The sequence below is a fragment of the Fistularia commersonii genome, chromosome 14 (genome assembly GCF_037954325.1).
Source record: "Fistularia commersonii isolate RoL2024-O1a breed Wild chromosome 14, RoL_Fcom_v1.0, whole genome shotgun sequence".
NCBI lineage: Eukaryota > Metazoa > Chordata > Actinopteri > Syngnathiformes > Fistulariidae > Fistularia > Fistularia commersonii.
Window position 1 is genome coordinate 12,922,945 of NC_141297.1, and position 25,622 is coordinate 12,948,566.

Consider the following 25,622-nt stretch of genomic DNA (forward strand, 5'->3'; position numbering starts at 1 on the left):
AGCAAACATTTAAATATATTATCATTATTACCATGATGAATGCAGCCTCAGGGCAGCAAGGGCCAGTATCTTCCTCAGCTGGTCCCAAACCCGGATAAATGCAGACGGTTGCGTCAGGAAGGGCATGCGGCGTAAAACTTGTGGCAAAACCAAATGTTTGAATCAAACCTACGAATCTCATACCAGATTGGTCGAGGCCCGGGTTAACAACGACCGCCATCGGTGCAGATAACTTACAGTGTACCAGTGGAAATTGGGCTACTCAAGGTCGAACAAGGAGAGAAGGATGGTGTGTTTGGAAACAGAGAGAAAAGGAAAGGCAAGAGTCAAGGACTGAGAGTAGGAACTTTGAATATTGGGACAATGACAGGAAAAGCTGAGAGATGTTGACATGATGCAGAGAAGGAAAGTGGATATACTGTGTGTCCAGGAGACCAAGTGGAAAGGTAGTAAGGCTAGAAGCTTAGGAGCAGGCTTTAAGTTGTACTATCATGGTACTGACAGGAAGATAAATGGAGTAGGAGTTATCTTGAAGGAGGAGTTTGTTAGGAATGTTCTGGGGGTGAAAAGAATGTCAGATAGACTTATGAGTCTGAAACTGGAAATTGAAGGTGTAATGCTCAATGTTGTTTGTGGCTATGCCCCGCAGGTGGGATGTGAGTTTGAGAAGGAGAAGTTCTGGAATGAGTTAGATGAATTGATGCAGAATATACCCAGCGATTAGAGAGTGGTAATTGGAGCAGACTTCAATGGACATGTTGGTACAAGCAGTCAAGGTGATGAAGCAGATTTGGTATACAGGATAGGAACACAGGGGGACAGATGGCGGTAGACTTTGCAAATAGGATGGAAATGGCTGTAGTAACCACTTTTTTTCCAGAAAAGCCAGGCACAGAGGGTAACTTATAAGATCGAAGGTAGGAGCACGCAGGTAGACTACATCTTGTATAGACGAGGTAACCTGAAAGAGATCAGTGACTGCAAAGTAGTGGTTGGTTAGAGTGTAGCCAGAAAGCATAGGATGGTGGTTTATAGAATGACTCTGGTGACAAGGAAGATCAAGAGGACAGAGGCAGAGCAGAGGACAAAGTGGTGGAAGCTGTAAAGGGAGGAGTGTCGTATGGTTTTCAGGAAGGAGTTGAGAAAGGCTCAGGGTGGTCAGGGAGAGCTTCCAGATGACTGGACGACTACAGCTAATGTGATTGTCTGGAAGAAACGTAGATAAGGAGACTTGGAGGTAAAATGAGGAAGTGCAAGAGTATATACAGAGAAAGCGGTTAGCAAAGAAGTGGGACACTGAGGGGAGTGAAGAGAACAGACCGGAGTACAGGGAAATACAGTTTAAGGTAAAGATAGAGGTACCAAAGGCAAAACAAAGGGCATACGATGACTTGTATGCTTGGTTGGACAGTAAGGAGGTAGAGAATGATCTATACAGGTTGGCTGAACAGAGATAATGATGGAAGAGATGTACGTCAGGTCGGGGTGATTAAGGATAGAGAGGGAAATGTATTGACAGATGCTAGAAAAGTGATGGCAAGATGGAAACAGTACTTTGCAGAGCTGATGAATGAGGAAATGAAAGAGAGGTAAGGTTAGAAGAGGTGACTATTGTAGACCACTAAGTAGCAGAGAATGGTAAAAGGGAAGTGAGGAAGGCAAGAGGATGAAGAGTGGAAAGGCAGTTGGTCCTGATGATATACCTGTGGAGGTATGGAAGTCTCTAGGAGAGGCAGCAGTAGAGTTTCTGGATAGATTGTCAACAGGATCTTAGAGAGTGAGAAGATGCCTGAGAATGGAAAAGAAGTGTGATGGTGCCCATTTTTAAGAATAAGGGGGATGTGCAGAATTGCGGTAACTATAGAGGGATAAAGTTGATGAGCTACACAATGAAGTTAAGGGAAGGAGTAGTGGAAACTGGACTGAGAGCAGAAGTCAGAATTTGTGAACAGCAGTATGGCTTCGGGGATCAGCTCTGAGCCACTTTTTGTTTGCACTGATGATGGACAGGCTGACAGATGAAGTTAGACAGGAATCTCCATGGACCATGATGTTTGCCGATGACATAGTGATCTGCAGTGAGAGCAGAGAACAGGTGGAGGAAAATGTAGAGAGGTAGAGGTATGCTCTTGAAAGGAGAGGAATGAAGGTAAGTTGCAGAAAGACAGAGTATATGTGTGTGAATGAGAGGAGCCCAGGTGTAACGGTGCGGCTACAGAGAGTGGAGAGCAAGAAGTTGGAGGATTTCAGGTACAGTATACGGGTAGACAGATGCTGGAATTGGAGCTGCCAGGCAGAAGGTCTAGAGGAAGACCAAAGAGAAGATTTATAGACATAGTGAGAGAAGATATAAAGGTAATGGTGTGAGAGAGGAGGATACAGAGAATAGGGTTAAATGGAGAAGGCTGATTCACTGTGGTGACCCCTCAAGGGAAAAGCAGAAAGAAGAAGATTTGAAAAGCTATTCAAGCCATGATTAAAATGAATAATATCAATATCACAAGACAATTACCAGAACTGGCGAGAGTGACATTAACAAAAGTCACAACTAAAAATTCTTTCCCCTTTTTTCCAAACAATTTGGTCAGTGTCAAGTGACATTGATTTTGAACCTACCAAAGCAAAGTCCCAGAAACTCTTTGATGTAGGTCCAGAAACTGTCCACAGGGAGGCACTGCAATCAACTGGCTTGAATTGGCGAATGACATTTCGGAGTCCAGAGCCCAGAGAAATGGCAACATGTCAGGTCATTTTGATGAAGCCGGCAAGCTGGATTTTTAATATCTCACATCTTATTTTTGATTTATCTTTTTTTTAACCAACAAGGAGACAAATACACAAGATAACATATCCAAGGTTGTCCAGCTCAGACCAGCTGTAAAAAGTCTCACTTAAAAAACAGAATAGCATCACATTGGAAACCACATACAACACAAAACAGTGCGGATGGGAAGAGTACAAAAAGAGAGGTATACAGCATAGCATGGCCCTTCTTTCCTTGAGACAGTGTCTGAGGATCTAAAAGGAGGGTGTGCTTCTGAAGTAAATTGTATTTTAGAACACATTCCAATTTCACACTTACCCCGAGGGGACAAAAAGGGTTTTTGAATTGAATTGAATTGAATTGAATTGAACTGAATTGAATTGAATGCCCAGCAAGCATAAAAGCAGAAAGCCATTTTTCCAGTTTCTGAATGCAGCCTTGTGAGATTTAAAAGAATTAAATTATTCTCATTAAACTGAAAGAGGTAGAAGAAATACATTTTTAACTCCAGGGGAGGGAGAAGTTCCACACTAACAGTATATCATGGTGTACTTGAAAGTGTCAAGTCAGTTCATATTGCACTTCCATAAATTTGCAGACATGTTTAAACAGCTGCCTAAAATGATCAGAACAGGCGCTGAGACATCTCGATTTTCCTTCCCCACATCAAAAAAAGTCAGAAAATGCTGGATCCTATTTCTCTCATGACAGACCATCTTTTAACACAAGCTCCATCACCTTAGAAGGCTTGAAAATAAAACCACAGATGACATTGGACAACTGAGGAGACAGTAACACACACAATCTGGCTTCAGGTATGAACTATATGACTGTTATGAATAAAAATAACTACAAAAAGTATTAACAAAATTAGTCAAGGGCTTTATTGAAAGCATATGGTTAAAATCCAAACAGGTCAATAGACATACAATTATACACTTACTCTGAGAGGATTACAGTGTTTGATGAGCTGTAAGCTTATGTGTATTACTTAAATACGGGGCAGCAAAGACTAGCATGACAAAGGTAACAGTGTAACAGTGTAAACAAGCAAATACTTTATGCTTTGAGTTCTCAAACTTACAGGACAAGAGATTAATAAATATGAATAACGGGTCTATATACAGAGATAAATAGACTTCTCAGCTTCATCTGTAACCTATGCAACAGGTTTGAAGTTCAGAGGGAATTTTGTTGGTGTGTTTGTAATCTTTGAATTTGATTCTTAATCTCCTGCTAATATCAGGCTGCAAATTAACCATCTGCACTTGCACTCATTCACACCGGTCACATACAAGTATCCAGTGTTATCAAACATATGCTGATGGTGAAATTATACAAGTTGAAGCCATATCATCCCTAGTGAATGTACATATGATGTTCTCTTTGATTTTGCTGGATTAAAAAAGAAGTCTACCTAGAACAAGTCCCAGATACAGTGCAACATGAGATCTGTATCTGAAAAACACACCTACAAAAAAAACTTTATTTTAAGCGTTCACCTTTCAGTTGAAATAAAATACATTTATTGCGTGTGTAAACAATATGAGGCAGTAGAAATGGAAAAGCAAATAGTCCTCCCCGTTGCAGATTCTAGCAGTCATTATGTAGCCATATTGTCTCAGGCCACATTTCAGTGTCTATGGCTTCCACATGAGTGCTCAGTAAGCCAAACCACACGTCTCTCCTGGACAGTATCCACAGAGGGGAGAAGCATGGAAAAGAATTACGAGTGAAAGTCAGCATTCTTCTGGCCATTGCCCCTCCATGACTGGTAAGATACACGTGAAGTTTGGGGTTGCTATGATGGGTAGCCATACGTTAATGCATCTAGAGGGCAGAGGGAGAAAGCATTGTAAAAGGAAAAAAAAACCTCACATTTGTGTATTTGAAGCTTTGCGTTTTATTTTGAATTCTCTTTATCTCATTAACTGGATCTTTTCATTCATCAACCAAAACCATGATTCAGATGAAAGAATGTGTCAACTTATATCACAATAATCATATTTTAGGCTTCTTCTAGTGGCATCACACATTAGAGGTAGGTTTATTTCAAGAAAACTGAATTTGTTGGACTTACATTTACTAAAATCTAATGATATTATGTATTATTTCATGAGAAAAAGTTGTGACTGTTGAGGTAGGTAACAGATCCCGTAAGTTGGGACAGTGTTCCTGAAATGAGATGTGGTTGAAATTTTAGCGGTACACGTAGCTCTGTCGGTCAGTTCACCACTTTGCTCTGGACTGAAATATCTCAACTATGACATAGATTGCCAGTAAAATGTTGTACCAGCACTCATATTACCTTATGTCATAAGTACTGTGATCTGGGGGAATCACCTCTCAAATTTTCAATTCTAATTTAAAACTTTATCATCAAATGAAAATACAAGTAGCCTCAGCTGTAGTTTTAAATTCCAACGATTGGACTATATTAACTAAGGATTACACTGTGTGTAGAAAAAGCCCCAATTTCAATTAATTGGAATGGAAGTGGTGCAGCAGTACGGAGTTGATCAGACCACAACCTCACACCCTCATGCTTTAGATAATAAGACTTGCCTGCAAATTGATTTTGGTATGGTACAATTGATTTGTCGACCAAGCAGCTGCGAAGATGGAGAAGCGCTTGATTTCCAGGGCTATTCTATCTTGTCATGAGGGTGTACAAAGGGGTGAACTGTACACAACAAATCTTTTGAAGTTTTAAGTCAAAAATTTCTTCAAATGAAATAAATAATTTATTTGAATAATTTCAAATAAAGGGACCCTGTGGTGAAACAACCACGTAAATGTCACTAAAAAGTGGGAAGTTGTTGTGATGCCTGAACCTTTATGAATAAAGCTAAATTGACATGTCCTTCAGGGCCTTTTTATTTACACAAATAGATTGCATGGTGTCACAGAATCATGTGATGAAAGTGCAGTGTTACAACAAAAAAAATTGTCCTGGCATTTGCTTAACTAATATCTTTTAGCATCTCCAACACATATAAATATAGGTGTAATGTAATGACTAACAATTTTGTATCATGTAATAAATCTACCAATGATGGCCAAAAATTTCTAAAACAGACTTACACCTGCCTTATTCTGCAGTATCTGGACAGTCTAAATACGGAATGTCCACATTCTTCTGCCTAAGAAGTCCCCATCATAATCACATTAAGTGAACTGCAATGACTTCAACCATTCGCCTGATAACCATCTTTCATTTCTACTTATCCTCTCCTCACATTGCCTTTTTAAATCTTGTACCCTGTGAAGCGTCTCTCTTCCTAATAGGGCAAAGCAGATGATAAGCCCGGTAGTTGAAACATGAATCACATCTTTTTAGTTTCTAGTTACAAGACATATTTGTATTCCATGGGCCAACTGGTTAATTTATCCTGACCTTATCCTCTCATAACTTTGTACCTTTGAAGGCTGATTGTGAGACACAACAGTAGTCACTTTTTTCCTCCAGCTCAACATGACAGGATGAATTTAGTGGCAACAAAGCCTAGTATGCCACCATTAATGCGAAAACTCAAAAAATATCAATATTGATGGGGCTTCAATAAATTTAAATCTCTAGCCTTACCACTAGAAGTTACACACAAAACACAAAAACTGGACCCTTTCTATCTCTCTTATAGAAAAAAAATGAGCTAATTTCCCAAACTTCTAAGAATTCCTTTATGTTTAGCCCACAAAAATCCACTCACCTGATTCAAACTGTGCTGTGCAGCACAGCCCCTCTCCCCGTGCTGCCCTGTAAATGGGCGAAACACACACTCTGGCTGATGGAGGCAAGTGTGTGAGGCGTGTTGAAAGAGAGTCTGGCGGTAAATAAAAAGATGAACGCTTGGCCGAGCTGTGCTGTCCCTCCCAGGTGAGCCAGTAGCCCCTCAAACCTGCTGCACTTCCTTTCCAGTCAACCTGCACTGAGTCACTGCCCACTGTGGTCAGCTGAAGGTCTGAAAGGGCTGGAGTTGCTGGAAATAAAACATAGAAAAGTCTATTATTGACATGGAGTGAAGCTTAATATGCAGCTACTGAGGAACTCTTTTGACAGAACTCATTAATGCATGGTAGTGTGTGGAAAACAAGTAAAAGACATAGTCCGCTGTTGTGCTTTTATACATGTACAGTTGCAGGCAACAGAAATTTGTGTGTCAAACAAGGGAGTGGTGTTTACAGCAACCAAAGCCAAAGTTACAAAATGTCATTACTATTCCAGTTCGATGGGTTTTTTTTTGCATTGTTGTAGCAATTTTGTTGATATGTCTTAAATTACATTTTGCCAGATGATACATGTATTTCATGATAAGCATCAACACACATTCTGGAGTAAATCTACTGAATCTACTGGAGAGACTGTTGCTTCCAATCAATTAATGAAAGTCATTTCAGGTTTGCTGTGTGTGTGTGTGTGTGTGTGTGTGTGTGTGTGTGTGTGTGTGTATGTGTGTGTGCGTGTGTGCAAAATTAGGTTGACCACCTGCTGCCATAATAGCAGTTCAGAAACTCATCACTCCCAGAAATATAGTCTGAATTTTAAGCTCCAAAAGAAATAATGCGTAAAGGTTAAGATAACTGTAGTATTCGAATGCCTGATTACAATGTGGTATTAAATCATCATATATCCTATAACCCACCTTCCTCAGTGCACACTTTAACTGACATTGCCTTCTCCTTTCCCGAGTTGTACAGGGCACTAATTGTGACCAGGTATGTGGAGTCTGGTTGGAGGTTCTTGAGAAGTGTGGAGTTGTTCCTTCTGTCAACTGTGAGAGCATAAAGCTTCCCCTTGGGCAAAGCAGAGTATTCAATGTAGTAGCTTGTGATATCCTGAGGCTGAGGAGGACCCCAACTGACCCGAACACTGGTTTGTCCCACATCAGAGATTTTAATCACAGCCGGACTCTCCACCTCTGGAGGGGGGGGGTTAGACAAGAACACCAGTAAAGCACATAAAGATCTAATGAAAGAAAAAAAAACATACTGGGCCTACAATTCTTTATAATTACATCGGCCAAGGGGTCATGATTAGACCCTGTTAGGTTTCTGTTTGTTTATCTGTCAGTGGGAGTACTTAACAATATTGGCCGGATTTATCCAACTTTGTTAACTGGACTCAAGTCTTATAGGTTCAGTTTAAATTTCAGGAGTGCAAGGTTACTTTTGAAAGATGATAATCAGTAAATATTTGTTTTTCTTGAATGCAGACGATCTCCGAGCAAAGGATGTCAGCGTTTGTACAAATTGTAAAGATAAGATAAGAGAATCCATTTTTAGTGCTTTAACAAGGAAGTTGCACACAGTTTGCCTTTGAGTTTTATCTGTGTTTTTGGGTTGTATAAATAAAAACTGACATTGATTGATTTTACATATTTTAAACCTAATAAAATAATTGTTGTCAAAATCTTCTCGTAGCAACTCGACTTTTCTTCCCTTGAAGACGTTTCACCTCTCATCCGAGAGGCTTCTTCAGTTGAAACGAACTTCAGTTGACCTGAAGAAGCCTCTCGGATGAGAGGTGAAACGCATTCAAGGAAAGAATTTAATGCCAGATGTTAAGAAGAATATTTTGACAAGAATTGACCATGACCTGCATGACTAAGAACCTCCAAATACAATAATATTAAGCAGCAGTGGAAGAAATCGGTTTATGACTCAACATTTACATAGGGATAAAATCGAACCTGGTTTTGTTGTGAAGGTGACAGAAAGCGTGTTAAATGCTTGTTCGTTGGATTCTGGGGTCAGCGTTGCAGTGTAGGTGGTGTCAGGCTTCAGGTTTGTCAGCCTGGCTGTGCTGGAATCTGCAGCCTGGATGAGCCTTTGGTACTGACTGCCACTGGTGCTTGGACTGGTCCCAGTTGCCCCTCCTGTAGCTCCTGTTCCTCCTGACGGAAGTGGACTAAAGCGGATCTCATAGAACCCCTTCAAACCAGACAGAACGGGTCGCCACTGGAGTGTGGCAGAGGTTGTGGAGATGTCTCTGACATTGATTCTCTCAGCTCTGATTATCTCTTGAAGACATGATAAAGAAGATTTAAGTTACTGTTTTCATGTAGCGATGCCACATTCAAGAAGCAGGTTGTAATTTCACAAAAACGGACACAGGATGATGACTGGAAAGAGGACAAGACCGAGAGCTAAAAATGCCTTGGCTTCAGACCGCCACCCACATAGACACACTTGGGTTTCTGAATACATTCATAACCCTTGCAAGACGGCAACTTGAAATAGCCAAGCTGGTTGGACCGTGCAACAGAACTATGACCCCACAGAGGTATTGATAGCTGCAATATGATTCATTTCTCCCTATCATACACAACCCTTTTTTATAGTATGCATCATATCTTACAGCTGTGGTGTGGACTATTAAGTTGCTGAGGTGTCCCTTGTGAGAGTCAAGGCAGTTACTTAATCTGGACAGAGAAACGAGCGACCCACTCAGTCTATATATATATATATATAAATATATGTAACATGGCTGACATAGTGTTAGATGATGCAGCAAGGAATAAATAATCCATTAATAGACCAAACTATCTCATTACAGAGACAGACACACAGTGACAGTCTAGTTCCAGGATTCTTATTTAGCTACAGTGATTTGTAATGGCTCTGAGTGTGAGTGGCAGGTATTTTACAATGCTTGTATAAAAACATACGAGTTGTATAATGTAGCTCTCGAATTACTGTTATTTATAGCTCCTTTACAGGTTTTATTTTATTAAGAGTCAGTTTATCCATTGCGCGAATATCTGAAGGGATGGCACAACCGCGCTTCCTCACATTGTGTGTAATTTAGGCCAAAAAATTTGGAGATACAGGCGCCACCATTCTGCAGCTTCCTGTCATTTGAAATGAGTGTCAGTAAAGTCTTCATCAGGTTTGGGTCACAAGATCAAGGGCCTGTTAGATTGACGTCTAACTGATCTGTTTATTGTAGAGTAACTTTTACAGTTTAAAACAGAGAATCACTTTTACTGAACACTTGCACTCTGTCTGTCTTAAAATTGTCATGCTTCCCTTGTATACCTTGTGTGCCTCCATAATACAATGGTGATAATTTGGATTTTATCTTGGACTTTTTTCTGTTTCAGTCTTCCTTTTTGTGACAGGGAATCATCTGCCCTGATCCAACCCTATCCTCTGTATCCTCTTCTCTCACACCAACTAACTTCATGTCCTCTTTCTTCATCCACAAATCTCCTTTTTGTTTTTTTCTCGTGGCCTCCTGCCTGACAATCACAAACTCAGTGTCCTTCTACCAATATGTTCACTATCCTTTATATACAGTATGTCCAAACCCTCTCAGTCTGGTGTCTCTGACTTTATCTCCAAAACATCTAACATGTGCTGACACCTTAATTGACTCATTCCTGATCCTTGGTACTTAAAATCCTCCACCATCTTTATCTCCCCGCCCTGTAGCCTCACCATTCCACTTGGGTCCATCTCATTCATACATATGTATTCAGTCTTGCTACCCGTTGCACCATGACCCTTTGAATCAGTAATAAAACCCCCATTATAATCTTTACAATTATTTGAACTATATTAATTAATTTTGATCAACATAATTTTCATTTTGTTATATATATTGCTAACAAAATGAAAATAACAACAATAATCATAATTCCTTTGATTATCATGATTATCTATGTAATCATAATTTGAATTACCACTCAATTTATTCTCTATAACAATAATAATAATAATAATAACGCCATTAGTCCTGCATTCCAGACTCACCGATGATGGCATCCCGTACGTCATCTGTGATGATACTCATATCATCGATGTCCACAAAGTACAGGTGGTTTTCAGCAGGGAGTGTCACCACTTGCCTCAAAACCTGATAGTTGCCATGCCCAGTGGAGACCACCAGAACTGCCACACCCTCATCCGTCAGTTCAGCCATTGGCCCAACAACATCGCCTGGCTTCACCCCATCTGTCAACCACACCAGCACCCTGGGGAGCCCAGGGCGGGTTCCTTCTGCGCCTCCTGGCCTCAGCACCCTCTCCTTTGCAATTCGTAGGGCTTCCACAGTGTTGGTATCTCCTCTGAGGGGCTTTATCTTCTCCAAAGCCCCCTGGAGGCCGCTTTGAGTGCTATAGGTGTCAAAGCCAAACTCAACACGGGGACGAGTGCCCACTTGCAGGAGTCCAACCCTCACCTGATCCTCCCCCAAGGAGAAGGGGCGGAGGAGCTCTGAGAGGAAGGTGAGCATGCGGGAGTGCTCATAGGAGGATACGCTTCCCGAGGAATCCACGAGGAAGAGGACGTCTCCCTCACAGCAGTTCAGCACTGTGGAAACAACCCGTCAATTGTCAGTATGAAAGTAAGCTTAGCAACTTCGTGTCAACTTACGACATCAATGCTCTTTAGTTCATTTAGACTCTCTTTTTCCAAAAGACCCCTTCAGTGTTTATACGCATTATGCACAACACCATACTTGGTGAAATGGCCTTTCATTGGAAAAGTGTTCAGATCAAAGCAGCAGAATCGGAGGCAAGCAAGCAACAGCAAATTGCAGTTAGGATAAGAAGAAATAAAAACAAACAGAGGAACTAAAAAATTAAGCTATCAGTATAATTAATTGGTGGCAGACGGATAAAAGGCCTTTACAACTGAGCCATTTGGGGACTTTCCCTTTTACAAATTTTATATATTTGAAAGAGAAGAATTGAAAGGCGGATGTCAATGGTGAGGGATAGAAGGGGAAAAATGGTAGCTGCTGGGTATTGAAAAGAAGAAGGTGGACTAGAGAAAAGAAAAGGCGTTACGGGGAGGGGGGCCACTGGCAGTTCCATGCCAGAGACGGAGAGGAATGTTGGACGGCCATATACAGAGCAGAAAAAGAAAGCAAGGCTTGTTGTGGCGGCACAAGAAAGAACACTATAAAGGAACATTTATAGTAGTTTCAGATTTTCAGATTGTGCACTCATCCGAACAGAGAAACACCCACTGTTGACTTAATTTCACACTACAAGGAGAAAATAAAAATAAACATATTATAGACAGATACAGAGTGAAAATCTGGACTCAGAGTGCCTCAGAAATATTCCAAGTGATTAATAGTTCTCTTGCTACGTCATCTCATATTCTGCCTTTTTCATATTTGAATGTTTAACACATTAGAGGAGGTGTTGAGAGCTCAAGGGACAGGGAGGCATGGAAACACACTCAAATCGAACATGTACACACACATGCAGACATGCACACTGGCCGCCTTCCTCTCCATCCCGACAGAATTCCTCACGTCTCTTTTATTGTTTGGACTTCAGATTGAGGGACGGGGGTAATTCTTTGCTGTGGCCACCTTGCCTTTACCTTTGTGCAGGTATGCCTTTATCTTAGAGCCAAAGTTGATGTCTAGAGATATTCTACTCACTGTTTATCTAAAGTGTCAGAGTTTTGCTGTATTATCACACAAGGGGTGAACTAGATTTATTGGTGCACGATTAGCTCTGCTGTGATGTGATGGTGGAAAAATGAAGCCTCACGTGGCCTCACTGAAACACTGCAGCCCACCCAATCTGTCCAGCACATGGTCGCGCACAAAACAAACACACAAAATTTGGATGCTGCATGTATCAATTCAATACAAATGACATTAACTTAACTGATACTTAATTTATACTGTTCAGAAGACCTGAGAAAAATTCCCGAGACAAAAAAATCAAACAGCTGGGATTTCCCCTTTACACAAACCCTGCAGTTTTCAATTCATGTAGGTTTTAAAAAACATTTGTCAGAAGTTGATGTTATAAATCAACTTGAAAAAGAAACGCATCCTCTTAATTCTAATCATATCTCAGCAGGTCGCCTGCTATCAGAGTTATTGAGTTAATGTTGGGCTATTTATTCATATATGTTAAGATATTGTTTCATGGTTTCTTTTTTAATCTTAAATACACAAATGTTTTTGCTTATTTGCTTGATTCCTCTGTCAATTAACCTGATTAATATCACAACAAGAAATGCCAACTGTGGATTATGAAGGAGTTGCCTAAAGTAAAGACAGTTAAAGACATTGAAAAATTCAGCAAGGAGTAAGTGAAAATTGACAATAAATTAAATTCAAGTAAACATCCACTGAACAAAAGTGTCAGCATTGTATTTTTAGAAACATTTTTTCTTAAATGGGGGCAAGGCTATTGATGAATTGATGATGAACAAACAGACCAAGATTATAAAAAACAAATACTGTATTTGAAATTAATGACCTTATATCAAGTTCAAAATAAACTCTTGATTAAATTAGATAAATAGTCTTATATTGAAGTATAGTTGAATTGCTAATAAATTGCTAATAAAAATATTTTTTAAGGCAAAAAATATCCTATCAATATTTTTATCAATCTCTCGTTAACTTTTAGGTAATTTCGTTCCATTTTTCATACTCTTCATGTTTAGTATTAAATACTTTTTAAAAGGGTAATTGTTTTTACTCAAGTTCAACAATACTGCTCTAAATGTCATGGTACTTGAGGATAAATCTTATTGTGCCTTCTGGACTTGTTCCATTTCTTGAAAATGTCATCCAAGAGGTTTCCAGAGGCTGCAACAGGATTTATCAGCAATATGTATAATAATGTCTCTTTTCAGTGGTACCATGAAGCTCTTTACTGCAATAGGATGAGTAACAACAGGTGTGCTTGATACATTTTTTTTTAAAAAGCACAGTTACAGTAAGCTGAGGTGGTTCAACTCATCAAGTTCCTATTAATGGACATAGCAAAGTGACAGCCCGTCTCTCACCACTGGTGTGTTCACACATTCCCTGGCTACTTAAGCTCAGTGTCACTCCAAGATTGGCCTCTCTGAACTTTATGCATCCATCATTTCACAGGGGATACAAGAATTGTTTGTTTTTAACTGGTAAAATAATAATAGTAAAAAAAACACTCTGACGCTGTTATATCGATTCAGTATGACTGGAAAGTAGCAGAGGGAATCGTAGACCTGCTGCAGATGATTAGTTAGATCTGACGAACAATAAACTGGTAATTCCTTGTGGCAAGCCGCCTCAACTTAGACAAGCCCCCAATGACAGCAAATATATACGGAAAACTCCCCACAGTCAATTAGAACTGAAGATGCATCTCAAAGTAGAGCTGAAATGTCTTCAAAGGAAGAGATCCAGTTGGCAAAATAAGATTTTGACAAGGATTAACCATGATCTAGATGACTGGGAATCTCTATAGACAACCTGGGAACAGGGGTGGGCAAACTACGGCCTGTGGGCCACATTAGGCCCTTTGGTCTTTTTAATCTGGCCCGCAAAAGATTGGTTCAGAATTCATACTTGAGGTGAATGATTGGATCGATGAATGTGGGAGCTCAAACAGGAGATTATTTCATTTTTGGAGCTACTTGAGAATTTTCCTGAGCTGAACGACACAGATTGGCTTTGTGATTTAGCCTTTACTGTGGACATACTGACACATATGAATGAGCTGGACGTGAAGCTAAAAAGGGAAAAAACGGTTTGTGCATGAAATGCGCTGGTTTTATTTTCAAAGCAAATGTCAGATGAGTCTAATTTGTACTGTTAACAAATGCGTTTTTAAATATGTATTGTATCTTGTGCTGACCTGGCACGTCTGTCAAATTTTAAAAGTCAAAACGGCCGCTGCCCCAAAAAGTTTGTCCACCCCTGACCAAGAAATTAATTTTAACATATTGAATGGGAGCACCCTGGCCAGGCTACCTCAACCTGGAAACATGCCATTTCACCAGTTCACTGCGAACAGAAGTGTGTCATCCACCCCACCCTCCTCAATCCTACAGGGCATCAATTTCCAGCAGTTCAGATTATTAATCACGGCGTTTATCATGACTTCACTGACTCATTGGGGAAAAGTTTCCATGGATCTCCATGATCGTCCCATTCTTTATTGTTTGCTTGTGTGTTTGGGCTGTAATTACTTCTAAAGTAAGATCTGCGAGGTCTTCTTTAAGACATTAAACGGCTGTTTAATGTTGTAAAGGCATGTCGTAGAGGTCTCACCTCCCTCAGGTGCGGGATTCTGTGTGGTCGTGAATCCCGGGTGCAGAAACAGTAGCATCCATATCCACATGTGGCTCTCCATCACTGATCAGTGGTTCAGTCAAAACAACAAAAACTGTGGAGTCTTCAGTCGATCATACGTCCACCTCAGGAGGAGGAGCGTTCCCTCTTTGCAAGTTAAATAATAATTCACATCCAGTCCGTTTTCTTTCTTTAAGCTTACTTCGTTTCAATTTTTTCCTCTTTCGCCCACTGACCGCAAAACCGGAGAGTCTCCCTGCTACACTGAGCCAAATCGAAGTCCGTGTGCGCAGCCCGGGCGCTCCCAGTACACGCCAATGCGCCCGCGGAACGAGCGTCAAGTGAACATACCTTATACAGCAGTGGCTCTTTCAAAATAAAAGCTCGGATCTCCCGAAAGGTCATTGTCGATCGCTTATCGAAACTCACACGCACAGAAAGATCGAAACGGGGTGCCAAATCACCGCGCCGCTGTGCCATCCCGGTGCGCATTTTTACGCACCCAATTCATGCCCAGTATTCCAACAGGAAGAACTGTTTGATAAAATTCATATCATCTCTCACTCTCTCAACCATTCACGCCTTCATTTTGTCATTTATCCCGATGAACAATATAGAATCTTAAATAGTTCTTCCTTGGGAGAGAACACTATAGTACACATATCATATTATGGACTCAGAGTGGAAACCGGAGGAAAACCATGTATCCATGGTTTTCCTCCGGTTTCCTTCCACGGTCCAAATACATGCAGGAGGTCAATTGGAAAAACATTGGGAAAATTGCCCCATGTGAGTAAGTAAGTGAGTGAGTGAGTGAGTGAGTGAGTGAGTGAGTGAGTGAGTGAGTGAGTGAGTGAGTGAGTGAGTGAGTGAATGAGTGAGTGAGTGAATGAGTGAGTGAGTGAGTGAGTGAGTGAGTGAGTGAGTGAGTGAGTGAGTGAGTGAGTGTTGTCTGTCGGTATTTTTTTTTCTCTTCATCCTTATCCTTGATGTTGTTGCTGTTGTTCTATTGTTGTTCTCTTGGTTGTCTATTTATATGTGAATGTCTTTTCCTTTTCCTATTTGCCTTCAAATTGTCTGTCTATTTATTTATCTTCCTTTTTATATTCATATTTATTGAGACTTGTAACTGCTATGCTGCTGTAACAAAAGAATTTCCCCTATGGGTATCAATAGTTTATCTTATCTCATCTGATCATATCATATGTGGCCCTGCAATTGACTGGCGACCAGTCCAGGGTGTACCCTGCCTTTTGCCCGATGACAGCAGGCTATATATTATATTGTATTATATTATATTATATTATATTATATTATATTATATTATATTATATTATATTATATTATATTATGTAATTATTTATATACAAAATACAATTATATTTATTGTAGGATTGTATTTTTAAGCATTTTAGTAGGTTTTCTTATTAAAGCGGTGATAAAGTTGTGAAATGTTTTTTCCTTGAAATCATCTACCAAAATAAACCCAAAAACACAATAGATTATTTTTTTTAATTTTTTTTTTAACTGTATGGTATTCAGAATAATGCACTTTTAATGATATGATTATTTTAGGTTGGTCATAATAATAAAACAATAGAATTTATTTAAAATATACTTAATCCAATACAAACAATGTATTGATCACAGTTCAACAGTTTACTTTTATTGCATTCCTGCATCATGATGTCATAGTTGCTACACACTGACACATAGCTCTAATCAAGCAAAACGAAGGTCAATGTGATATAAAAGAAAGGAGCAGACAAAGCAATTTGGGCTGGTCTCCAAGTGATAAAGCGCAACACTGCATTTATTTTGATGGTCATTCTGCCTCGATTTCCCCCTCCTGACTTATGTTGAGCTTTACATTTATTACTGTCAGTTTACTCCTCCCTTTCCTCTCCTGTCTCCCAGAAACTCAGAATAGTAAATAGATCTATGTTAACCATCCAGGCATCAGCCCTTTGGATACGAGCCAAAAATGTTTGCCCATTAGTATGTAGTACCACTCTAAAACTTGTTGTCATTTTCTTTCCACTACACCACAAGATTTTCTGTTAAAATAACTTGCTTGGCAATGCTTGGATACGTTTCTTTGAAAATTCTACAGATATTGCAAGTCACATACTTTATATCCACTGTTATGGAAACATGGAACAACTGGGAGTTTGAGCTACTCCAAAGATTAAAGAACCTCTGGCACATACAGCGGGACCACAAATATTTTCAGCATTTAACTCACTGGGAGTGCATCTTTGAAATTATACAGCACACGGTTGTCCAGGGAGAAGCTTGACAGTTTTGCATGTAAACTATTCTTGTGGTTCAACCACTCAGTTTTTTGCTGTTTTTTTTATGTGAAGCAAGTTTGTGTGTGGAAAGTGAAGTGAGTGGACAGTTTGGGGTTGAACTGAATTGTACAACACCTACTTTATGATTCAGCGCGAAGACTATTGACACTGTGTCTGTTTTTGTCTGTTTGTGTGCAGCTGAAACCAGAGGGGGGGGGGGGGGGAATAAATGGATGGAAGAGGATGACGGAATTCAAGTGGGATTGAACAAAGGTCTGGATTACTCCATGACACAACATATTCAAATACTTTTATTGTTCCATTGCAGCTCAGACATTAAACATACCCTCCCTTCTACACACCTAGTAACTAAACACTGACATTTCAGTATAGTCAATGGTTGCTATCTCTCAGACTTACAATATGTTTAGCTGTAATACGACAAAACTGACTGAACCTAAAATCATGTGAAAATAGCACATGACTTTGTCTTTGATTTGTGAATCATACTTTCTTCATTCAACACACAACACTAATAACAACTTTAGCAGCCAAGAAAATATAATTCTATGTCTGGCTACTGAAATTCGTAATCTTTCTCTATCTTTGGCCCCTCTGCTAGAATAGAGTTTTAAACAGCTGGCAAGCGATCTTTTCTGGGACATCATGATTCATTTACACCCTGCCGCTACTGCATGCAACATGCTGCATTAATTTCTCTGTGGTTTTATGTGCTTCCCCTTCCAGGGCTGTGCACGTTCTAACATGCACATTTACAGCCCAGTGTTAATTGTGCTGTTTGGATATTACAAGACACAGGAGTTCTCTTCCTGTATTTTTTTTTTACAGTACTGTCATTAAGCAATTAATCAAGGGATATATGCTGCAAACTCCTATCTGGTGTTTGCATGCAAAACTAGTGTTTGCATGAGTCACATAAACAACAGAGCAGGTACGTGCAGAGAGTATGCTGTGAATGCATATACTTTGGGCATTTGTCAAGCAATGTACTGGCTGTACAATAACAGAGCACGTGCAGCTGGCTGACTGACCTGTGTTAAGCAAACGATCTTGTGTGTGCATGAGTTTGTGTTCTATATATCCTCAGTCACTGCTGGGATTTTTCCACAGACTGTCAGAATATGGAATACAACCAGTGATCTGTTCTGCTCTTCTTTTTTTAAATACAGTCATAGTGAAATGACACCTGAAAGCACTTTAAGAGAAAAAAAAAACACTGAATTTTACCCTTCTCCTTGGATTTTGGCCAGGCAGAACAGAAATGGAGAAAAAGGGAAGGAGAGGGTTGGAAAAAAAATATGTAATTGGTGCGCTGGAAGTATTTACACCATTTATGGTTCATATCACCATTTAGGGTGTGATAACAGGAAAACAGCACATCCTCTGGGACAGGGTTGATTTCTGAATCACAGTCTCCAACATTGGCTCTCATCCGCTTTCTGCAACTTTGGCCCATAAGAGAAGCCTTGTAATTATCCAATAAAGGTTTGGCTTCATAGTATCAGGCTACAAAGAAATGCCACTCACAGTCTAAAGCAAATTCCACAGATCTATATTTGTCAATGTTTTTTTTGTTTTCTCCTCCACCCTATGGTGTATTTTGTTTTGTTTTGTTTTGTTTTGTTTTGTTTTGTTTTGTTTTGTTTTGTTTTGTGTTCCTGCACAGATTTTTGTATTATACAAATATATGCTGCCTCTTTCATAAAAAAAAGGCCCCAAACTACTTCAAAACATGGAGAAAAAACATGGAGAAAACCTCTAGGAGAGGCCTGATGCCACAGAAAATTATTTCGCAATATTTATTTTGAAACAAAGACAAAGACCTCAAACAGAGTGTAAAGCAAAGTCTGCCCCTTGCCCCCTGTGAAGTGGATTTCAACACAAAACACTGAAAAAAAACCTTAAAGTAAAAATAGAGGTAGGGGTTTCCCATCCCTTGGATGAGCGGACAACCAGAAACACAAAAATGTCCACTGCCTTCCTGTGAAGCACTGACCCCTCCAAGCCTGCGTCAGCGATACTTTCCTGCCTCCACTGAGCATCCTGTGTTTCTACATTGGGAATCATCTGTTAAGGTGTTTGTATAAGGGCATTTCCGAAGCTATTAACTTTTTTAGCATTCTGTTTTGTTCAAAGACAAAGACAATGCTTCACTGTGGAGCTTAACATTAGTTGTGGGAATTTCAGAGTAAAATTAAACTTCTGTTTATGATACATCCACTATGGACATTTGTATTATTGGTGCATGAATAAGAAGCTTGAATAGCAAAGTCCACTTAACAGAAGGCAAAAGCCTGCTGTTGTCATCCAAGATAAACGAAATACACAACCACTTGGAGTACAATGATTTTTGTAGTGTAAAAACAGGATAGTGACATGTCTAAACAAAATGAATGTCCTGGTTAAGTTAAGGCACAAGATTGCTGTGGTTTGAATGTTTTTTTTTCCTTCTTAACTTGGTGTTGGTGAAGAAGGAGCTGAGCTAAAAGGCGAGGCTCTCAATTTACCAGTCGATCTACATTCCTAACCTCACCTATGGTCATGAACTATGGGTCGTGACTGAAAGAACAAGGTCACAGATCCAAGCGGCTGTCTGTGAGAGAGGGTGAGGAGCTTGGCCATCCGGGAGTAGAGCCATCAGAGTAGAGTCACTGCTCTTCCACGTGGAGTGGAGTAAGATGAGGTGGCTCGGACATTTGGTCATGATGTCTCCTTGATGCCTCCCTGATCAGGTATTCCGGGCTTGGAGAAGGCCCCAGGGGAGACCCAGGAATCGCTGGGGAGACTATGTTTCTAGGCTGTCCCAGGAAAGCCTCTGGATCCCCCTGGAAAAGCTGGATCCCCCTGCTGCCCCTTTATTTTAGACTTCATTGTTTTGTTATGTTGCCCTCAGTTGAGGTGGTTGAGTGGACGTCCCACCAATTGGAAGGTTGTTGGTGTGATTGCCGACTCCTCCTGTATGCAACCTCACTGCCAGTAGTGTGTTAGTGTGTCTGTATGAATACAAACTAATATAAAGTGCTTTGAAACTGCAAGATTTGAAAGCTCGAAATAAGTTGAAACTATTTACAGTTCAACCTACACACAGTGTGTGGCATAATGTGTTTCATCATATTTCCGTTGCACTGTGCTGAGTTACATTACCTTATCATATCATGTCACTTTCATTGGTTTCAATAATAAGACATTACTTTAAATTTTATATATCACGTCACATTATGTCAGATTAGTGATATCATGTTAGAACAAAAAATGTTTTATCACAAGGTTGCAAGTGTGAAATGTTGCAGTTAGAAATGGTGATGAATTACTTGCTCTTGTAATGAATTTGTTTGATCTGCTCTCTACTCAAGCCCTCCTCCTTATGTTAATTGTTGCTTAATTTATAGATTATCTGCTTTTTTTTTTTTTGGCTTGTCCTCATTATGATTGTCTGGGAGCATTCGAACTGCAGAGCGTAGTCCTATTGAAATAAAAGCTTGCAACTACAACAACAATCCAATGAGTTGATATCTCAACCTGCGGTTCTGCTTCAGCAGAATGCTTTCCTTGCCCCACAACACTGCTGATATCTTCATGTGTTCCCAAATATCAACACTCAGAAGAATACTGAACATGAGGGGAATACTCAATCAGCATGTCTTTTCCTAAACAAGTATGACAAGTTGTATTAAACACTGGAAGACCGGCCAGTTTGAGGCGGGACCGAGGTTTCATAGAATAGATTAGACTGTTTATTTAAGTTTTAAAAAGAATAAACCAAGTCTGTTGTCTTGGAATAAAAGTGGGTGCAGCTTGCAGCATTCCACTAATTTGAACATCTGTCTTGCAATAATCAACATAAAGTCCCCTCAATGGTGAGGCCAAAACCCACTACAATTTTCCACAGTCAAATGTTACAGATTGGCTCTGCCAAGCTGAGATGATGGAGGTTCTTTCAATTGCTGGCAAGGATCCGATAGGGGGTGGAGGGGTAGGGGGTCCTACCCAGACAATGGCCTTATTGTGTTGAGTAGAAGGGGCACATTTATAGATAGTGGGTAAATGTACAAATAGTATTGGCTCGGTCCAAAAAGTGGGATGGATAAACTTTGAAATGATGCATTATTGACAGACTTGAGGATATCAGAGACACCCTTCTAGCTGAAGAGTTTCAGCATTTACGAAGATACCATCTGACAGAGCATTTTATGGGCCATTACAGAAGCAAATGTGGGGTCTGATCCCCGTTTATTTCAAAGTCTTCTGGAAATGTTATGTTAGTCTCTGCCAAAAATCTCAAAACAGAAAACGTAATGTCAAAGAATCCATATCCATGGATTTCTTATTCTTGTGTATCAATATAAAAAAGGAGATTCCATTTACAACCGCAATGTGCCCCCGCATGCTCCTTTGCCCTGTATAAAATGTACGAAATGAAGGACTAAGAACGCCCAAAAGCACAAACTGCTCACTAAACCCTAGAAATACTGAAGTCCCACTTATTCAGAAACCACATGAGAAAGGTCAGTGGTGATGAGTCATCCAGTCAGTTCTCCGAGCACTGGCTGCTTGTGGGAAGGCAACAGTAATTTAACACACATGCAAACACCCCCCCCACACACACACACGCACATAATTTCTCGCACAGTACTGAGTACTGAGGTGAGTTTGTGGTGAAGTCATAAAAACTTTGATAAATCCTCCCTCCATCTTTTATTACATTCATTCAGCCTCTTCTTTTTATATTTTCTTGGCAATCACCGGCCAGTCCTGTGTTTTCCAGTGTCACTGCCCTTTTTCCATTCAGCTGGTGATTTTTAGTGTTTTGGCTACATCGGAGTACAGCTGGTTTGTCCATTCTCTTGTCTCTTGGTGATCGTGCTCCCTTCATCCTACACCCACCTTCTCAGTGTTCCCAGCTGCCTTCTACCCTTAGTATCACATCTGCATTATCCAAACACATGGACATAGATACACACACAAGCCCTCACATGCACACTATGAGAGGTGCACACACATGCATGGAATAAATAGCCACAGAGGCAATATATACAGACTATAGAGGTAGCTGAAGTCACTTTTGTGGTATGTCTGTAGGATTGAAGAAGCAGGGATGTCTTATAATTACATTGCAATGGAATTTGTTGAGGCAAGTTTAGGTGGGACAAGACCTGGCAGCTTATCAGAGCCATCCACCTACTCACTCTAAGGGAGTGTTCAAAGAAGAGTTGAGTATTGTCAAGAAATGAAAGCTCAAATGGCCAAATCTCTCAACTTAGTCAAATCCAATGCTTGACCTTCCTTGTCAGGAGGAGCAGGAAGTTTAAAAGTCTGCAGTGAAATGTTTATTTGACATTCCACCAGGTGTGATGAAACCACCTGCTCTTCATGACAGAAAGATGACGACCTTCCTGTCCATCCCATCCAGTCTGTCTACACTATCACTTGTCATTCCCATCCTTTGCCACACCACTTAAGTTTTCACCTTTCACTTCCTGGCATGCGCAGCACTTATGCAGTTTTACCCCATCTATATTATCGGCTTCCGACTTCCTGTGTACTTCTTTTTCTATGTACACATACATCCTGCAAAGTGCCCCAAAGGTCATAGAGCGCAGACTGGTGCGGTTTTACTCAACTCCGCTCCTGTCAGTTGTCAAGTTGATATATAGGAGAAGAAGCTCGTCATTGTCTGCTCGCGATATGGCAAAGGGGTGAAGGGGCTGAGGTGTTGTGTTTGAACTTGCCTGCTTAAAACCCTGCCTGTCTGCCTGTCTGTTTTTCAATGAGTAATCCATTGTTATGTTGAAGACACACAAATACATACGCCGAGGCATACATCAAGAGTGCAGAGGCGTTTTAGCCCAAGGGAGATTGGTGAGTGATGGGTGAGATAAGGAGCTAGCTAAAAGTAAAAGGAGACTCAAAAGTATGTGTTCTTCTATAGGAAGCATTTGTAGCATTTTTAGTCTCAATACTGATTACTAGACATTAATTTTGATTTGAAATCTTGAATAAAGGGAAATTTAGTCTAACAGTTGTGTGGAATCATGACTGTCCTTCGTGCTGCATCACATCCCAACAGACCTTCTCTTGAGGTAAATCTAATGCTGGGTGTACCTCATTCAAATCTTTTTTCCTTATTTACTAATATATTTGAAGGTATTTTTCATTACACATATGCAGTTGAGGGATGTTGTTCAGTTTTCTTTAAAACCAAGGCTTGTGCGAATGGGTACCGATTAGACACAAGGTGATTAATGAGGGAGTATTGATCTATTGTTATGTCTCGCCCAAACACAGAGACCAAAGGGAAAGATGAAGTGAACAGAGACAGACTTGTCTCTGACACTAAACTACAAGATTTCACAACATTTGTCTTATACAGACTGCTGGAAAAGAAAAACTGGTGTTGTATCTCGTACCAGGCTTGTAACTGCGAAACTACAATATTCAGACATGACACCTTTATTCAGTCAAGGGCAGGGTCTTTTTTGCAGCATTTTATAATTCTATGTAAAAGTGACAAAGGGGTGACAGACAGAATGTATAAATTAGATAGCCTGTAATATTTTCCTCTGTTACTCATTGCAAGATGATGAAACAAAATTATGTCAACTGTGTGACTGCATGCAATCTCTGAACCAATCATGTGTCTGTCTGACCAAAATTGGCCTCTACAGCTGAGGGCCGGCAGATATTTAATCCTTGCTTTTCATTTTACAGCATTCATCAGTTTATGACCTTCTAGCTGAAAAAAAAATGGATTCTGAATTAAGAGATTAAATATGCAATCATAACATTTTACAAGTACCAGATTGCTGTTATGATTGAAACCCAATTCAGTAGGTAACTTGTTGAGATTACGTTTCCCCAAATTGGTCTGTTTAAGTGCAATAGGTAAATACTACTTGGACTTATAGAGTGTAAATGAAAAGCAGAGAGTTTTCCAAAGCCTGTGATTGTTCCTTCTTTGGTTCTTACTTTCTTATTTAAAAGACATTTGGGAAGGATGCAGCCTAATTCTCAAGACCATTGATTGACCAATATCAAGTCACTGGTAGAGATTCCACCTATGACGGCCCAGCTATGTAGATTTGATGGTCACAGCCTTAAAAAAAATTAGACTAGACATATTCTGATTTCCATTAACAAGTTAAACCAGCCCTGATGAAAAAGGAAACTTTCTGTCCTGAGTGTCGCTGCATTTGCATTTGTAGAGTGGAGGGAGTCTAACAGCTGCAGAAACCACAAAGACAAAATTTTTTGAGCAGCCAGAAGATGATATTTGGGCTGAGTCCTTTTTCTTCCTTGGTAATAACACCACTGTTAAGCACTGGTTAGAACCACAGTTTGAACACAGTAAAACTGAAGGATGGATTTTTTGTCGTCTGTGAATAATCAGACACAAATGTCTGTGGTCTAATTGTGGTCTAAAGTCCTTCATGATGTTTTTTTCAATATATAAATAAGGTTCTTCAATACATGGCAAAACACAATGGCCAGATCGCAGATAGGATAGACTTTCATCATTTGTGTTTGAAGTTTTCATCCATCTCAGAACTTTGTATCTCACCTTTTTAATTGTTCTGAAATCAATTACATTTGTGACTATAATAATGAATATTTTGCATATATTATATCATGGATCATTAGCCTACATAATGTCCTTGTCTTTGATTCATTTGCAGTGTTAAACTAAAAAAAAATTTGGAAAAAGTATTTTTGCTCCCATCACATGTATAAGCGCTAAACGTGCCATAAGTTATGGATTAAACGTAAATTCATCATGTAAATATGTGGCTCAATTTCTACGTCACAGGAAACTTTTACAATTCATTATTCATATGATACGAGAAGTTCCAACAAAGAACAATGTTGTTTGTGATTTATAAGGTGCTACTTTGCCACATATAAGGACTTGTTTATGACGCACAGAGGACTGCTTAGTTATAGCATAAACAGGATGCCTTTCAGAGACAGAAAATAATCCAGCATACATAGAATCAGGAACTCCTCTATGACAAGGTCAGGAAATTTGTCTGACAAAGAACCCTGATTTTACTAACACTTCTTCCACACGTTGACCTGAGGGAAATTACGCCCCCATTCACATACTTTCATGTGTTTGCCCTTCACTCTTGTCAATGCACAGAATTCAGACTGGAGATTTTTTATAGGATGAGAGCACTGCCAAGTACAGAAAAAATAAGAGCTAATGAGGCAGATCGTAGGGGTGTGAATGATGGTAGAACATCTATAAATACAGTTGCCATTCAAAAGGGAATGACAACTGTTAAGGAAGATTAAAATATTTTTGCCAAAATGTGTAATCTATAAAAATGAGGTTATTGTGCTCCAGCTAGGTTAATTACACCATACGTCAAATAACCATACTATAGATAGAAACTGTCCTACTCAATTACACCGGCTATATATAACACATACATAGGATATGAAGGTAGTTGGTGTGAGAGAGGAGGATACAGAGAATACGGTTAGATGTAGAAAGTTGACT

The 25,622-nt window shown here is 39.8% G+C and overlaps 1 protein-coding gene across 1 annotated transcript; it reads right to left on the bottom strand.

The window, feature by feature from the left end:
• Nucleotides 1–3,626: 3,626 nt before the first annotated feature.
• Nucleotides 3,627–15,125, bottom strand: vwa1 (von Willebrand factor A domain containing 1). The gene is made up of 6 exons (XM_086159536.1): nt 14,787–15,125; nt 10,520–11,077; nt 8,455–8,784; nt 7,408–7,683; nt 6,475–6,744; nt 3,627–4,594 (listed from the first exon to the last, which is right to left on the bottom strand). The coding sequence occupies exons 1-6, from the start codon at nt 14,866–14,868 to the stop codon at nt 4,566–4,568; spliced, it is 1,545 nt and encodes a 514-aa protein (XP_086015662.1). The 5' UTR covers nt 14,869–15,125; the 3' UTR covers nt 3,627–4,565.
• Nucleotides 15,126–25,622: the final 10,497 nt, after the last annotated feature.

Bases quoted from the DNA above. Each gene is read 5' to 3' on its own strand.
- vwa1 (XM_086159536.1), bottom strand. From the start codon at position 14,868: ATGGAGAGCCACATGTGGATATGGATGCTACTGTTTCTGCACCCGGGA. The intron at 11,078-14,786 runs GTGAGACCTCTA...TTGTTTCCACAG, and splicing joins GAATCCCGCACCTGAGGGAG to TGCTGAACTGCTGTGAGGGA. The intron at 8,785-10,519 runs GTGAGTCTGGAA...CATGTCTTCAAG, and splicing joins CGTACGGGATGCCATCATCG to AGATAATCAGAGCTGAGAGA.